The sequence below is a fragment of the Microtus oregoni genome, unplaced genomic scaffold (genome assembly GCF_018167655.1).
Source record: "Microtus oregoni isolate MIOR12 unplaced genomic scaffold, Mior012 000016F_ref0000370, whole genome shotgun sequence".
NCBI classification, from domain to species: domain Eukaryota; kingdom Metazoa; phylum Chordata; class Mammalia; order Rodentia; family Cricetidae; genus Microtus; species Microtus oregoni.
The window spans coordinates 41,351,210-41,367,698 of record NW_024543075.1 but is presented as its reverse complement, the minus strand read 5'-3'; the positions used below and the strand labels follow the sequence as shown (position 1 = coordinate 41,367,698).

At 40.5% G+C, this 16,489-nt stretch overlaps 1 protein-coding gene and 2 pseudogenes across 1 annotated transcript; all 3 read left to right on the top strand.

Moving 5' to 3' along the window:
- Window positions 1-2,328: 2,328 nt before the first annotated feature.
- Window positions 2,329-4,670, top strand: LOC121457877 (annotated as a pseudogene).
- Window positions 4,671-8,308: 3,638 nt separating this feature from the next.
- On the top strand, window positions 8,309-9,224 carry LOC121457394 (annotated as a pseudogene).
- Window positions 9,225-14,579: 5,355 nt separating this feature from the next.
- On the top strand, window positions 14,580-15,533 carry LOC121457962 (olfactory receptor 52D1-like). Its single transcript, XM_041667059.1, has one exon. It carries the CDS (start codon window positions 14,580-14,582, stop codon window positions 15,531-15,533), a length of 954 nt encoding a protein of 317 aa, XP_041522993.1.
- The last annotated feature ends 956 nt before the right edge of the window (window positions 15,534-16,489 follow it).

The following is a 16,489-nucleotide window of genomic DNA, read 5'->3' as shown; positions in this document are numbered from 1 at the left end:
CTGGCTAATTGCTTAGGTCTTGGATAAGTGCCAGCTCTCTCTGACACTTGCCTTTGTATGACTCAGAAGCTGTAGATCCTCGACAGTGGGGGACTTCCTGGTATGGATGGCGCGATTATCATTCACTTCTACCTGAAAGAGAAACTGTCTGAAACAGATGGCAGAAACTGAGTTAGAATTCACAGGGCATTTTCCTAAGTGTGGGCCCTGTTCAGTGCAAAGCTAGATTCTCACAGGTACATACCAGCAGACCAGAAAGGAAAACTGTGGGGCAGAACTTCTCTATGATTCTTTACTTTTGCCCTAGGAGATGAGGCTCAGAAGATACTGGACAAACTCCTCTGTCGGATTTTTGGTTATGGAGGCTTCCTCCACACCGGCAGTGGAAGTGTCTCTTCTGCTAACCATGGAGAGGTGAGATCACTTAATACTTTGCAATAGGTTCTCAGGGCCTAAATTTTAAGACTTTTCCAAAAGCATCCTGTGGGTTCATGACTTCTTCCTAAAGGTGGGTTAATAGTGCTTCCCTCTGTGTGTCTTCAATGATGAATGCTCTTGCATTTGCATATTCAAAATGCATAATCGATATCCAACCACATTTCAGTCACTTAAGTGAAAGCTCCCACGGCACCCAGCATGAGAACCTGCTCTTTCATTTATTCATGTTAAAATTTATTTAAAAAAATATCTTTTTTTAGCTCCATCCATTTTCCTTGAAAATTCAAAACATTGTTTTGAGTTAGGTAATCCCGACACAGAAAGACAATTATCACATATTCTCACTCATAGGTGGTTTTTAAATATAAAGCAAAGAAGACCAGCCTACAAACCACAATCCTAGAGAACTTAGAAAACAGTGAGGATACTAAGAGAGACTTACATGGGTATAATTTACATGGGAAGTAGAAAAAGACAAGGTCTCTTGAGTAAATTGGGAGCATGGGGACCCTGGGAGAGGGTTGAAGCGGGGAGGAGAGAGGCAGGGAGGGGAGCAGAGAAAAATGTAGAGTTCAATAAAAATCAATAAAAAAACTATCTTTTCTCGTTTTACATGACAAATCCATTTCCCACTCCCTTTCCTCCTCCTGCTCCCTCTACCTTCTGCCATCAGCCCCCATCCTATACCTCATCCACTCTTCAGAGAGATGGAAAGGCTCGCCATGGGGAGTTAACAAATTCTAGCACATTACTTTGAGGCAGGACCAAGGCCCTCTCCCCTATATATAGGCTGAACAAGGTATTCCTCCAGAGAGAATGGGTTCCAAAAAGCCAGAACAAGCAGTAGGAATAAATCCTCCTCTCACCACCAGTGGCCGCACAGTCTGCCCCAGCCATACAACTGTCATCTGCATTCAGAGGATCTAGTTTGGTCCTATGCTGATTCTCTCGCTCTCAGGCCAGACGAACAGTTTCAGTGGGTGTCTCCACCATGGTCTTGGTCTCTTTGCTTGTATTCTCACTCCTCCCTCTCTTCGACTAGACTTTGGGAGCTCAGCCCAATGCTGAGCTCTGCTGTTTTTATCTGCATCTGCTTCCTTCTGTTACAGTCATCCATTCTTCTTTCATGAGCTTGCTCTTTGAGCACACAAACCCATCAGTGATTTTTACAAATGTCTTGTCTGAAGCACAGGATCTACCCTGGAGAAGGCAGTTGTCTTCTTTCTTCACAGATCATCTCCATCCAGTACAGCATTAAAAAAGAAACTGAAGATTTATTTTAAATTCTCTCTCTCTGTGTGTTCATGTGTGTGTGTGTGTGTAAGTGGTATGTAGACATGAGTGCAGGTGCGTGTGGAGGCCAGAAGAAGTCAGATGCCCTGGAGCTGGAGTACAGGTGATTGTGCTCTGTGCTACGAGGGAGTGAGCCCAGAATTCTCAGTACTGCTCTGGAGAACGGTACTCTATCGTCACCTCTGAGCCATTTCTCCACTCCCAGTATCACATTTTTAATGTATGTATTTTTATTTTTTCTCTATCTTTCCTCACTCCTTTCCATTTTCCCCATCAGATATGCATTTCCTCCTTTTAAATTGGCCTATATTAAAGAGTTTAATTACATGCAATTTCTGACTCACATAGTGACCTTTTTATAATATTTACTAATTGATATGAATACATTCTGAATGAAGTGAAGCCATTGGCCAATAGAATGGGCAATGAGTACTTAGTCTACAGGCATTTCTTCATCTTGATAATAGGAAGTGCTTCCATGAGGAATGCTGATCTGTCACCAGCATTCCTCACTGGAGTGGGACTGTTCCCTTTCATAAATGATTCTGAAAGAATCTCTGTCCTCAGGCTCAAGAACCAGCAAGTCCCACAGAGGCCATGAACAACCTAAGCTGTTACAACCCAACTTCCTTCATCCTTGTTGGGATACCCGGGTTGGAAAAGTTCCACATCTGGATCGGGATTCCCTTCTGTGTCATCTATGCTGTGGCCATTGTAGGCAACTGCATCCTCCTCTACCTGATTGCCGTGGAGCAGAGCCTCCATGAGCCCATGTTTATACTCCTGTCCATGCTGGCCAGCACAGACCTCATCTTGTCCACTACCACAGTACCCAAACTGCTGGGGAACCTCTGGTTTGGCTCCCAAGAGATTACATTCTCTGGTTGTCTCACTCAGATGTTCTTTCTACACTTCAGCTTTGTAGTAGACTCGGCTACCCTGTTAGCCATGGCATTTGATCGCTACGTGGCTATCTGCTCGCCCTTGAGGTACAACACCATCCTGACCCCACAGGTCATTCTCAAGAGTATGGTGAGCATTATTGTGAGGAGCTTCTTGGTCATCCTGCCAGTTGTTTTCCTTCTGAAGCGGTTGCCATATTGCAAGACACTTGTTATCCCTCACACATATTGTGAGCATATAGGCGTAGCCAGGCTTTCCTCTGCAGACATCTCTATCAACATCTGGTACGGGTTTTCTGTTCCCCTCATGATTGTCATCTCCGATGTCATCCTGATTGCTGTATCCTACATCTTCATCCTCAAGGCAGTTTTCCTGCTCTCCTCCCAGGGTGCCCGCCAAAAGGCCCTGAGCACATGCGGGTCCCATGTCTGTGTCATCCTCATGTTCTACACACCTGCCTTCTTCTCCATCCTTGCTCATCGTTTTGGGCACAGTGTCCCTCGTAACATTCTCATCTTATTTGCCAACCTCTATGTGGCCATCCCTCCTGCTCTAAATCCAATTGTTTATGGAGTGAAGACCAAGAAGATCCAGGACAAATTCCTTCTTCTTTTCTCTTTGGGAAAGACAGATTGAGTGAGCTTTTAAACTAAAGTTGGCAACATTGGTTTCGTGAAACTTTTTATTTCCTATTTATTTGAAATGTGATTGATCATTCTATTCGTGTACAAAACAGGTGAAGAGGAGGGGAAAGAGGCCTACCAGCCCTGTGGAAAAATCAAGGCCTCTTTTGCTTTAGCTCATACACTTTGGTGGATGAAGTTGATGATCTCTGAGTTAATTGAGCAACATCACAATCTACTTTTGCCTTTCTTACTCATACATAATTTAAGGACTTGCATATCCTATCACCCTTGAGTTCCACAGCTTCTGAACAAAGGCAGTATGCTGTGCTTTTCCTTTATAAGTACTTAGCAATTCTAATCCTTTCTAATATAAATAATATGTTTTTTGCTTACATTGTTCTTTATGTTTCCTTTACTTATTTATAAAATGAATAAAAAAGACAAGCATCTCACTTTTATTCCTTTTTTTCTCTGCCCTTGTTGAATTAAATAGAATTGTTCCTTTTTTATTCCTAATTTTATTAATTGCATGTTTGAAGAAAAATCATTTTTTTTGGCTTATTGTGTTTTTTGTAGTAGTATATTCAACTAAAATAATTTGAAAGAGTAATGGCAGTTAGTTTAGTATACAGATGAGAATAGAGAGTTATATAGGTTATATTATATATTATTAGACATAGTATGCATAAAGGGGGTTTCTGTAATTCTGAACTCTGAACAATATATAAAATAATCTTGTGACTTCACATACACAGATTATTAATTCCTTAAAATTAATTTTTTCAAAATTGATAACCAGACTTTATGTAAGTACTCCTTTTTAAGCCACCAGAACTCCAGACCTTCCCTTTATAAAATGTGCGTCTCCTCTGTTTTCCTTTATCAATGGCACTACCAAAAGCATAGATGTTAAAGGAGAAACTTCTGGCATGTATTCTGTTCCCTCATGTTGCTGTGTAGCAAAAATAGCCCAGCATTTGAATTGGTGGTGATGGGGGCAATCACCAAGATACCTATCTTCTCTGGACATTTTAGAGTAGCATGCATACCTAATGACACTTGATTTCTGGAACAGGCCTTAGTACCTTAGGATTTTGAAGGTGAATGGATAAGGTGATACTTTCCCATACGAGGTGAGTCACTTTGTAACTTATCCTTTAGTGAGGCGTAGTGGCTCTGGTGGGTTCCTTGGTAGTACTCTTCCTCCCGTCCAGGAGTATTTAAATGTGGGGAGGTAATGTTTATGTCCTTCCAGATCTTGCAATTCCTAGAGGTAAAATGCTCATCTTGTTCTATTATGGTGAGATGCTGTGATCCAAGATTAACGGGGAAAGATGGGTGACTCTCATCGTTGGGAACAAGAATAATTTAACCATAACATAATTGATTGTTATTGTCTGGTCAAATTAGTTACTGTGGTGTGTCAAGAGCCCCCATTTATGCTTTTATACTATAACACTTAGTAAGACTGCATTAAACACCGGCCTAAGGATATAATTAAGAATACCCATGATTTCTTCCTTTTTAAGATTTATAGCTTCTTAAATGAGAAAGCCTCAGGAAACAAAATAAGATGGTGTAATCAGCACTCTGATTTGATAATCATAACTGCCTGTAAATATTTTCTAGCTTTCATATGGTGAGAAAAATGTTGGGGACAGTGGATAAACACAAGTTTTCATCAAAAGAGTGGCATTTGAGCAAATCAAACAGGGACAGAGGGACATAGTAAACTATGATCTCACTTGTGGTGTGGAGAAGGGCCATATGAACTTTTCTCACTGAGTCTCTCCTAGGATTGTTGCAGCCCTTCATCTGGCAAAGGGAATTATTGGCTGTCTTCAGATCACTATCTAGGAACCACATATCTACAATGAGATCAGTCACACCTAGGATCTGGCAAGGTAGGGGACTAAGAGATTTACGGGAATTCTTCACTGTGTACTGCAGAGGGGATATGCAGAGCTAAGAGTGTGAGTAGAATTCATCCACTCAGGAAATGTGGCCTTAAGTTAGCTTGACCTTGTTGTCCTTGGAAGATAACAAAGAAGTGAACATGTTTTTAATAACTATTAAAATTACTTTCTATAAGTTTTCAGTTGAGGTATAAATGCATATCATCTGAGCAATGCTTGTTTTCTACATTATAATTTTACTTGAATTTTACACTGTAATTACGGTCACAGTATAGCCTTGTTTTTTATTTTTGGATATGTATAACCACATCTTCAGGAATGTTTTTATATTTGAAGTCACTGGGGGAATGTGTATTTCTTGAATACATAACCTTAAATTAATCTTCAGGAATTATTTATGGTAAATTCTTTTAAAAATTGCTATAACAGCTCCTTAGAGCACCTGACACTTCCTAGGACTGGGTATCAATCAACCTTTGAGGGTCTTTGTTAAACTGACAATTGGTGTTGTTCATCTGTTAGAGAACACATTTAATAAAGAGATCGAATTTTCTTCTTTTATCCATTATCATATTCATATCTATTATATCTAAGTTTCCTTTGGATCAATGGGCCTTACTTTTATAATCCGTAAGAATATTTTGAATATTAGTAGAGTTATATGCCTTCATTTGAAGTCAGCATTGGTTGCTGTACTTTTGACGTGAAATCTGTTGTCTCATTTTCTTTACAGCAGCGGAACCATCCCATTTCTTTTCCCTTTTCTCCGTGTAGCCAGGCTGTCTTTGAATTGGGGATCCTCTTGCCTCAGTCTTCCAAGGGCTGGGATTACAGGGCTGTACTACCACATCTAGGCTTTTCAAGTTTTCTACTCTTTTCCTAGACACCATGTAGGTGTATATTTGATAGATGTGAGACACGCGGATAGTGCAGTTTATGCACAGCTTTGGCATATCCAACAGGAAACCTCACACCTTCATCTGAACCCTTTTGAAAACACCTTTGTATATCAGAATCTCCTGCATCTGGATCTTCTGATAATGGAGATACTGCCCAGAGTTCAGCATAAGTGAAAATCACTGTTGACACAACCTCTTGTATCTTCCTTTTTGGAAGTGATTGGCTTCCCACCTTCTTTATGCAGTGGTTGGGAAAGATAGACCTTAGATCGTACCTTTTCTCCAGAAACAATAAGCTCCTGCTTCCACAGTCAGCCTTGATGACAAGTCAACTAGAGGGAGTAAACTGGGAGATATTTTAAAAATATGTTTTGCATTTTCTGAAAGTAATTTCTGCATCTTTTCCAAAATTTTAATAAAAAAAAAAACTAGATGAGTTTATATTAGGAAACAGGTCTTGGCAAGAGTGGATGGTATGTGGGATGGAGCCATTGGTGTAGCATTAAGTAGATGCTCAGAGTGAGCATTTGCAATGTTGGAAACATTTAGAGACGAGGAGGGTTCTTGTGTGTGAGGGAGATAAAATTAAGATAATGTGTAGGGATGGAAAACCTAATTATGTTCAACAGTCTTTGGAAAATATCACACTAGAAATGGGTTGAATCAATAGAAAGACCAATAAGGTACTTTAGATGAAGAGGGCAGGCAGGAAATACCTAATCCCCAAACCAAGGAGGGACAGCTATATTTAAAATCAGAAACTTCAGAATGTTCACAGTAGGGGCCCAGTTAATGTCACCTCATTAGTAGAGATCACTTTGGTGTAGTTTGCACAAACAATAGTTAAGGATAGAGTACTGTAGAATTCTAATACTAAAGGAGAAAAAATAGAAATAATTAAAAAGGAATGGTACAGAGATGGGAGCAAAAGGGTTGTGTATCGGATAACAAATGTAACAGTTTTAAAAGATAAACTTTCAGTTACAATGAAGTCACACGAGGACAAGCCATTAAAAAGGTTAGACAGGGGCAGGAGTGACATTGTGTTGTGTTGCCGGGAGCCTGAGTATCTCTTGCTGGAATTTGCTTTGGTTGTGGATAAGGGGTGGCCTCCATCTTCTTTTCTGAGACAGACCTGGCATAGTCACTGTCAGACTGTCTTCTTTTGAATAGACTCCAGTCTAGGAGTATCCGAAGGGAAGAAGAAGCCACTGACACCTGCAGTTTGATGGAGGAAGCTCAGCAGCCTGCCTCTGTTTTTGGTCTGAATTCTCTACAGCAGTGAAGAGAACAGGACAGACTCAGAGGATTTGGTACAGTTGAGTGTGGAGAAGTAGGGAAGAACAGGGACCGTATGGTCTGCTTTGCTTTCAGACCTTGAGCCTATCTTCATGAAGCCCGACTAGCAACTGAATAATTAAACGGACCTCTGATTAATATTTAACCTTCTTTTATAATTTTTTATACTTGTGGTGATTGGACATAGGACCTCATACATGCTAGACAAGGGCTCTACCACTGAGCAGCCTACCTCATTTGTAACAATGAGGGGCCTGCTTGTTGAGGTTTCTATCCCTCCCGATACTCCACAGCCAGCAAGCCCCAAAGAAAATCACATAGAGATCTCCATAAGTTATAAAGCTGATTGTCCCATTAGCTCAGGCTTCCTATTAACTCTTGCAGCTTATATTAACCCATTATTCTTATCTATGTTAGCCATGTGGCTCAGTACCTTTTTCAGCCAGGCAGATTACATGCTGTTTCTTCGGTGGTCTGAACAGGAGTAGGAGGAATGGGCTTCCTCCTTCCTAGCATTCTCCAGTTCTCATCACGCCGCCTCTACTTCCTGTCTGGTTGACTCGCCTATACTTCCTGCCTGGCCAATCAGCGTTTATTTCAAACATGATTAACAAAATACAGACAATTCTCCTGCACCACTCTTTCAGTCATTGTGTGGTGTTATTTCATACACAAATTTCCCAAGGAAACTTTCTTGGGTTCCAATCAGCAGTCAGGATTGGATTCAGTCATACAACTTAAGTTTCTGGGAAAACATTTTAATGATGCATGTTAGATGATTGAAACTTTGGCAAAGGTTAATGAATAAAGAGAAAAGAGTGAGAGATTGAGCATTTCTGAAAGGAAAATGTATTGGGGAAGTTTGTGTGGATCATTGTAACTATCAGGCCATTTTTGTTTTCAGTTTATGACAGTCATTTAATCCATGCCCATAATGGCCACATTAAACCTCAGCAGCTTCAATCCAGACTTTTTCATTCTCCTGGGAATCCCAGGGCTAAAACTGTTCCTCATATGGATTGTGATTCCCTTCTTTATTATCTACCTTGTGGCCTTTGCAGGCAACAGAAACCTTCTCTAACTCATTTTTTTGGAGCACAGCTGCAGGGGCCCATGTTCTTTTTCCTTTCCATGTTGGCCGCTACAGATCTATGTAATACATGTGCTCCCCAAACCTTCAGCATCTTTTGTCTGGGTCCTCAGCAGATCATGTTTTCTGGATGTCTTACCCAGATGTTTTTCCTCTATTTCAGTCTTGCTATGGATTCTTCTATCCTGTTGCCATGGCATTTGATCACTATGTTTCTATCTGCTTCCCCATAAGATACACCACCATCATCACTCATCAGATTATTACTAAAATTGTAGTGACAATTGTCAGCAGGAGTTTTGTATCATCTTCCCATCAGTTAAAGTGGTTGCCTTTCTGCCGAGTGCTCATCGCTCCCCACACATACTGGGAGCACATAGGCATTGCTCGTCTGTCCTGTGCCAACTTCTCCATCAATATCTGCTATGGCTTTGTAGTACCTATAATGACTGTCATGTCAGATGTGATCCTGATTGACCTTTCCTACACTGTTATTCTTCATGCTGTCTTTAACCTTCCCTTCCGGGACGCCCACCAGAAAGCCCTTAGCACATGTGGTTCCCACGTTTGAGTCGTTCTTTTATTCCACACACCAGCCATGTTCTCTGCACTTGCCCACCATTTTAGTCACAATATCCCCCACTATTTCCATACACTGCTTGCCAGCCTCTATGTAGCCATCCCTCCTGCCATCAACCCCATCCACTCCTTCTCTCTTATTTGCTCAGAAAGGGGGCAGGCCTCCATCTGGGTCTCTTAATGAGCTTGGTTTTACTAGATTCCCTTTGGACCCTAGTCACAATGACATATGCATCCCAAGCAACAAGAGAAGTCATTTCTAAACATTCTAGTGAGTGATCCCAATTTTGATTATAACTGTCAGCCAGTAACAGCTGCCATCTGCATTAGTGACTCAGCTTGGACATCAGTTCAATTGAGACTCTAGATAGCTATAGTAGATTATGGAAGATGGATATGTACTCAATTCATTGGTACACTTGGCTACAGCATATTGTTGTACTGAATCATTTTACCACATGTGATAAAATTAGGAGATAAGATAAAAATGAAATTATTTATTTTTCACCAGAGTAAGTTCAAAGGTATCATGGTTGGCTAGGTTCAAATAAAACTTCTTCCCTCCCAGCAGTTTCAAATGATAACAGACTCTACATGTCTGCAGGGGATAGTATCATCTCTACCAAAGGCTGTGGGGATATTCATTGTTAAAAAACAGAGAACTACTAAAAATGTATCTAATACATTTTCATCTGGAAAAGAAACTTCCAGGATTCTTAAGAGACATTTCCCTGTAACATTATAACTCTTTGCACAAACTATACAGTAGACAATTTAGGAAGTATTTCGTAAGTGGAGACAACCCTAAAACACCCAGAGAGACTAGAGTTTCTAGAGCTGCTTATGAACATAACATTATCCAGTGACTACTTAAAGGAGCATTGATAGGTATTATTCAATGAACAGAAAGTTTTGAGCTCATAACTCTCCCAACAGCAGAGGGAGGGCTCAAAAATAATTTACTAATGACAACCCCACATGCTGTCAAAGTCCTTTTGAGGACACCACCAAGTAAAAGGCTCATGAATTGACAATTGCCAGAATCACCTAGTATCAGGCTCTGATACTTGATCTCCTGAGAATCACTTTTACTAAGAATGAGGCTTTAAACCCTACCAACTGTTCCCTGACCTTAAGCCTTGTTCTCAGTCAATACCTGATTGTCTGGAAACAGTTGAAGCAACATCGGGGTTGAGGGATGACTTAAAAGATGTGCCCATTCCATGTTTGGACAACACTGTCTTCACAGATGGGAGCAGTTTCATGAAGGGTGGCTCTGCTATGCTGGAGCTGCCATCACACTGGTTGACAGAACTGTCATCTGGTCCCAGCCATTACCAAAAGGAACACCTGACTAGAGGGCCAAACTGATAGCCTTGAACAGGCACCAGTAGAGCCTATCCAAATCATGAATCATGACACCAATGTAAGGGTTTTTTTCCAGCATAAGAGCATCTTGGCAGTTGGGAGCCAAGGAATGCCACAAAATCACACCAGACAACAAACCTCATGCAAAAGATATAAATCTTTTATAGAGAAATGGGGAGAAAGACAGAGTGACAGCTGCCTCTGATTGGAAAGAGAGACACCAGAGGTTTGCACAGATGGGTAGGAAATTATAGGGTTCTTGGAGCATGCACAGTGAGCTAGTGGAGAAGTACACCACAGCCAGAAGTAAGTATTGCTTGGCAATTAACTCTGAAACAAGGCCATTAACACTGAGTCATGGGGGCAGGAGTTTCCAAGTCTAGGAGCTGATGGTCATCTCTTCTTGAAAATGAGGGACGCGGCCAGGCAACACAACAAAGCTGCAAATTCAACTCATTATCTATCACTTTGAATTCTCCCTGTACTCGGCAATTCCTTCCTTTTTACTAAGTCACTTTCTCCAGTAGTCTGGCTCATTCTGGTTACATTATTTATCCAAAGTCTGTGAATCTGTTTTCCTTTTAGTGAAAGGCTATACTAACGTCTTCCTTTGAATTAGAAAAAAAAAAATCATACTTTGAAAGAAAATCTTGCCGTGGCTAGTGTGTATCCCCTGAGATCATTTCTGAAATGTACATCTATTTTTAGCATCTGGGACCATCAGTGCTTTGAGTCAAGCTCAGCCTCTCAGGACCAAGAACGCCATCGCAGGTTAGGGGTAAATAAGACCAGAACTCACATTCCAGGAACTGTTATTTGTGCTGCATTGACTTTTCTGTTGAGCGTTGAGACTGGGGTGAGTGTTCAATAAATACAATGGGCTGTAAATAAAGTCAAGAATAATTCTGTGAAAGCAGTAGGAGAGGTAGGGGAGGGCAGAAGAGATGACAGCCATGCAGAAATACTGATGCTATTCCTTTCTTTTCACTCCTCATAGGTCATCTCAGACTAATCTCCATTCTAAAGTAACTAGTTCCTTAAGCCCCTCAGTATTTGGGTAATTATAACATGTAACATATATCAACATTTCATAAGCAAGTGATGTATGTGTGTACACACATGCACACATGTATGAATCCTTCATGTGGCTGTCTGAGGATTTAATCTCTGGCTGTCTTTCTTGTGATCTCAAGATAGGGTGAATGGATCTCTAAGAGAAGTCATCCTTAAAACAACGAGGTGAGTATTTCTGGTGTCTTTAAAAATCTTCATTGTACATATTTAAGGTATAAAATATGATGTTATGAGGAATTACAGGTAAGAAACTTGTCTCTAAAGTGGAAAACCTTAGTCATAGCTTGCTCTCACTCACATCAGACCAACTGGATAAAAATAACAACTCTCATATTTTCTAATGGGTAGCATTGTTCTCGAGTTCTTAAGGCTCCACACAGTATCTCCAGAAATTCCAATTTATCTATGCAGTATTTAAACACAGATGATACCTTTTAAATTTAATTTACCTCATGTAGATAGCTCTGGAATATCATGTGTATAAATTTTGAAGTTGTGACAAGCAAATATATCCTTGCTGCAACATTTTCTTGTAAAAACTGCTGGTTAAACCTACCAATAGAAAATTTCCTTTACTAAATAGTGTACTCATTCTTGCAACCTTGCTCTGCTCTCCATAGTGCACAAAACATGTTTGCTCCTTATGTACAAAGGACCTCAAATGCTGCAATCATTCTTTGATCCCCAAGAAAACTGAGAAAAGCTCAGCAACTCTGGAAACTTGTTGGGGAGCTTTCTCATTTCATATACTGTGGGCATTTACGTAGCCCAGTTAAATGAGGACCAGCCTTGAATATGTTCGAAATGAGACCTTGATTTGAGGAATAGTGAAACCAAAGGTCCTGACACCCAAGGGCACAACTCAAGAGAGGACATACACTTTTCAATGTGAGCTTTACAAACGAAGTTATCTCGTTTTAGAACTAAGTACATAAGCCAATGAATCACACTTCCAAATCATAAGAAATAATAGTGAACATTTTAATTAATGTGCATCAAGTTATTTAGGCTACCTTATGGATTTCACATACCTTCTGAATTATTAATATATGCATGAAGGACTATTATCTGTATTTTACTAAGGATAGTTGGCAATTTTTAAAAAGTTAGTACCATTAGCAAGCAACTGTAGCAGAGACATATTTTCACCCAGACCGTCTACATCTAGGCTCTAGTTTTCAGCCTAGACTATAGAACAAGAGCTGCTGAAGTCAAGCTGCCTGAAAGATGTTTAAAGAACTTGAAGATTTGGATTTGGAGAATAGTTATCATTTCTTCCAGGAAGACTTCTGTGCGTAGAAGCTGGCTGTGCTATGTCTTCACAGTACACACCGAAGCAGCATTCTCTTCTCAGACGGGCATTCCTTGTTGCTTTAGTGTGTTTTCTTACTGCAGCTACATGTTGAATGTAGCATCAAGCTGTGAAATATCTGAGGCAGGCTTTCTCAAACCAACATGCCTTTCATATGGCATATTTCCCACACAAGGCTGTTTCTTTTTGTTTCGTTTTGAAGATCAGGTGTCTCTGCCTAACAGGCCAGTCACAAGTCTGTTTCTGTTTGTTATCTGACAGCTCTCCCACAGCACCCATCTGTCAGGACTGAGTGGCTCTGACATATTCTGCATTAAGTCAGGAAAGTCTAGAGATAGTCTACAAGCAAACTCATGCATATGCCATATCTAGAAACAGACATGTATTAGATAGATTCAGTTCAATTAAGTTATGTATTATTAATCTTAAAAGTTAATTAATCTTATACAAGCTATAGTATATTCAAGAAGAGGTGATAAAGAGCCTTTCCTGAAATATAGATATATACAGTATAGATATATACAGTGAAGAGAACAAGGCAGAAACCACACATCTGTGGAAGGAATGACTTATGTTGCTCTTAGAAAGTGTTCCCGGGAAGCATTTACCATTTTTCAACAATAGTCACTTTTCCAAGTCTATTAGAAAATGTAACTGCTGAGCTCAAGGATTTTCTCATTGTTTATTAAGAATTTATTGATCTAGTGTCAGTAAGGCACTCATGCCGGACATGAAGAAAAATTAAGACTTTGAAACTTTACAGTGTAATGAAGTATATGTGTGTGTGTGTGTGTGTGTGTATTAAGCAATTAAAAAATTTTACGTGTGTGTGTGTATCACTATGTGTGAGCAGATGCCATCTGACTGACAGCAGGGTTAGGTGACAGTGGAAATAGTCTTTGTGTAGAAAGAACGCCACATGAAAGGCATGGGGTTTGATGTTTCATAGCTCTCATGTATTTCATATCACTCGATATGATAGAAATATGAAGTATGTGGTAAAAGGTATGGTAAAATATGCTAGGGAGGAAGGCAGAAGGGAGCATAAGAAGAGCCTTGCATGCCTTGTGTTAGAATCCCGAAAGGCAAGATATTAAATATTCTATTTAGATAATGCATTTAGATTCTATTTAGGTGAATGTAATTGAGAAGCCATTTACAAAGTGGCATTCCATAGGTAGCAGCAGCAGAAACTATGACAATCTTTGGATTGAAGAAATAAAAGGAAGAGATAACTAGAGCCAAATATGACAATTCAGCTAAGGAAGCCAAAAGAATTAATAACACTTCTTCAAGAGAGAAGGAGAAATAAATGCCTACCCTTTATCTCTTTCCTCTCCAGCAGAGGGCTGCTATTTCCTGTGGTCAAATCCTTCCTCCAGTAAGAAACTGAGGAATGTAATCCATGCCAGTGACTCAGGGCCCAGAAAACAATACAAGATGGCAGAGGGCAAGCTAGAGAAATGGAATACAAAGTACCCTGCACAACATGGACACACTAAGAAAGGTTAAATCTGCATCAACATTGACTGTATTCATGTTATAATGTTTAGGACATGATGTAGAAGTCTTATTAAAAGATGGAGATCAGAGAAATGAGATAAACGTTGTTACTCAAAGCATTATAATAATATATAAGATGCAGGAAAGGCATGAATTTGAGCAGTATCAGTGAGAATGAAGGACAAGAAGTTGAAGGGCATTTAGTAGGCACAGATGGCATTTAGGATAACATCTGTTCATTTTCTGATGCTTTTAGGAAGAAGGTCTGTTCCCTGTATCATGATGCTCTCTGCCTCTGTCCCCAATGGCACTGCCTTCCACCCTTCTACATTTGTTTTGCTTGGAATCCCTGGGATGCAGGACCAGCATGTGTGGATAGCCATTCCCTTCTGCTCCATGTACATCCTTGCTCTGGTCGGAAATGGAACCATCCTCTACATCATTATAACTGACAGGGCTCTCCACGAGCCGATGTATCTCTTCTTATGCCTGCTTTCTATTACTGACCTAGTCCTATGTTCGACAACATTGCCTAAAATGCTAGCAATTTTCTGGTTCAGATCCCATGTCATTTCCTATCATGGCTGCCTCACCCAGATGTTTTTTGTTCATGCAGTCTTTGCCACAGAGTCAGCTGTTCTGCTGGCCATGGCTTTTGACCGCTATGTAGCCATCTGCCGACCACTTCACTATACATCCATACTCAATGCCGTTGTGATTGGGAAGATTGGGCTAGCATGTGTGATACGTGGCCTTCTTTTTGTCTTCCCCTTTATCATTCTCGTTGAACGCTTACCTTTCTGCGGACGTCACATCATCCCTCACACCTACTGTGAGCACATGGGCATAGCCAAGCTGGCCTGTGCCAGTATTAAGCCTAACACCGTGTATGGCCTTACTGTAGCACTTTCAGTCACTGGCATGGATGTGGTCCTCATTGCCACTTCCTACATCCTGATCCTGCAGGCAGTGCTGCGACTGCCCTCAAAGGATGCCCAGTTCCGAGCATTCAGCACTTGCGGAGCCCACATTTGTGTAATTCTTGTCTTCTATATCCCTGCATTCTTTTCATTTTTCACTCATCGCTTTGGCCACCATGTGCCTCCTCAGGTACACATCATACTTGCAAATCTTTATCTCCTTGTGCCTCCTGTTCTCAACCCCTTAGTCTATGGCATCAATACCAAACAAATCCGAACGAGAATACTTGACCTGTGTGTAAAGAGGAGGTAACAATAATCTCTACATGTACAAGGGACAAAAGAGTTCTGGGCTTGAGGTTGCTGCTTCTATTAATCTTACTTAGTAGGCCAGTATCATGTAATATGTGAGATTTTGAAGAGCAACCCCTTCATATAGATGGATCTTCAGGTTTTGAAAAGAAAAGGAATAGATCAGGAGGAATGTAGAGCACTTGAAAAAAGAGCCATGGAGATTAACTGTGTCTCTACACAGAAGCTCGTGTGTTAGAATTAGAAGGAAAGTAGGGTATTGTAGCCTGTGAGATCAGCTCCCAGAACTGCACCAGCGTTGCAGTCAGAATGCCTTTAAAGTCGTGAGGAAGAATTTCCCATCTATCTACAGAGACAAACATATACGTGCCATCTGACGGTTATGCTTTCGTTATTTCCAGCTCTTGTTCTCTGCTTCCATTCTCTCTGTTCATACAACCTATATACACATTCAACCGCAAATGCTAGGCAGGAAAAAACAAAGAATCCTCAAGCAGATGGCCTTCCTACGCATTTCTTTGGAGTGCTGGAACTGAAGTAAAAGTGGTTGTGAGCTGTGCCACATGGAAGCTGGGAATCGAACCCAGGTCCTCACGAAGAACAGCCAGTACCTTTAACCACTGAGCACTGTAGTACCATTACCAGACCTTCTTGATCATCAAGGACATCCATCCTACTTTTTAACTTCAGTATCTTTCTTTTCCATTGGTGTAACATGCAGCTTATCCATAGGTAGTTTAATTTATTCTGTGATGTTTAGTGAATAAGAGATATATCAACAGAGAACATAAACTCTTACGTCAGTATCATAAAACTACTCATACCATGACCTTTGCCATTTTACCCATTTTAAGCGTTACAATCCAGTGACATATCCTTACTATGCTGGGAGACCTTCAACTTTGTTTAGCAAGCTTTTCTTCACTACAAGTAGAAACTCTATTATCTGTCAGCAAT

Bases quoted from the DNA above. Each gene is read 5' to 3' on its own strand.
- LOC121457962 (XM_041667059.1), top strand. From the start codon at position 14,580: ATGATGCTCTCTGCCTCTGTCCCCAATGGCACTGCCTTCCACCCTTCT.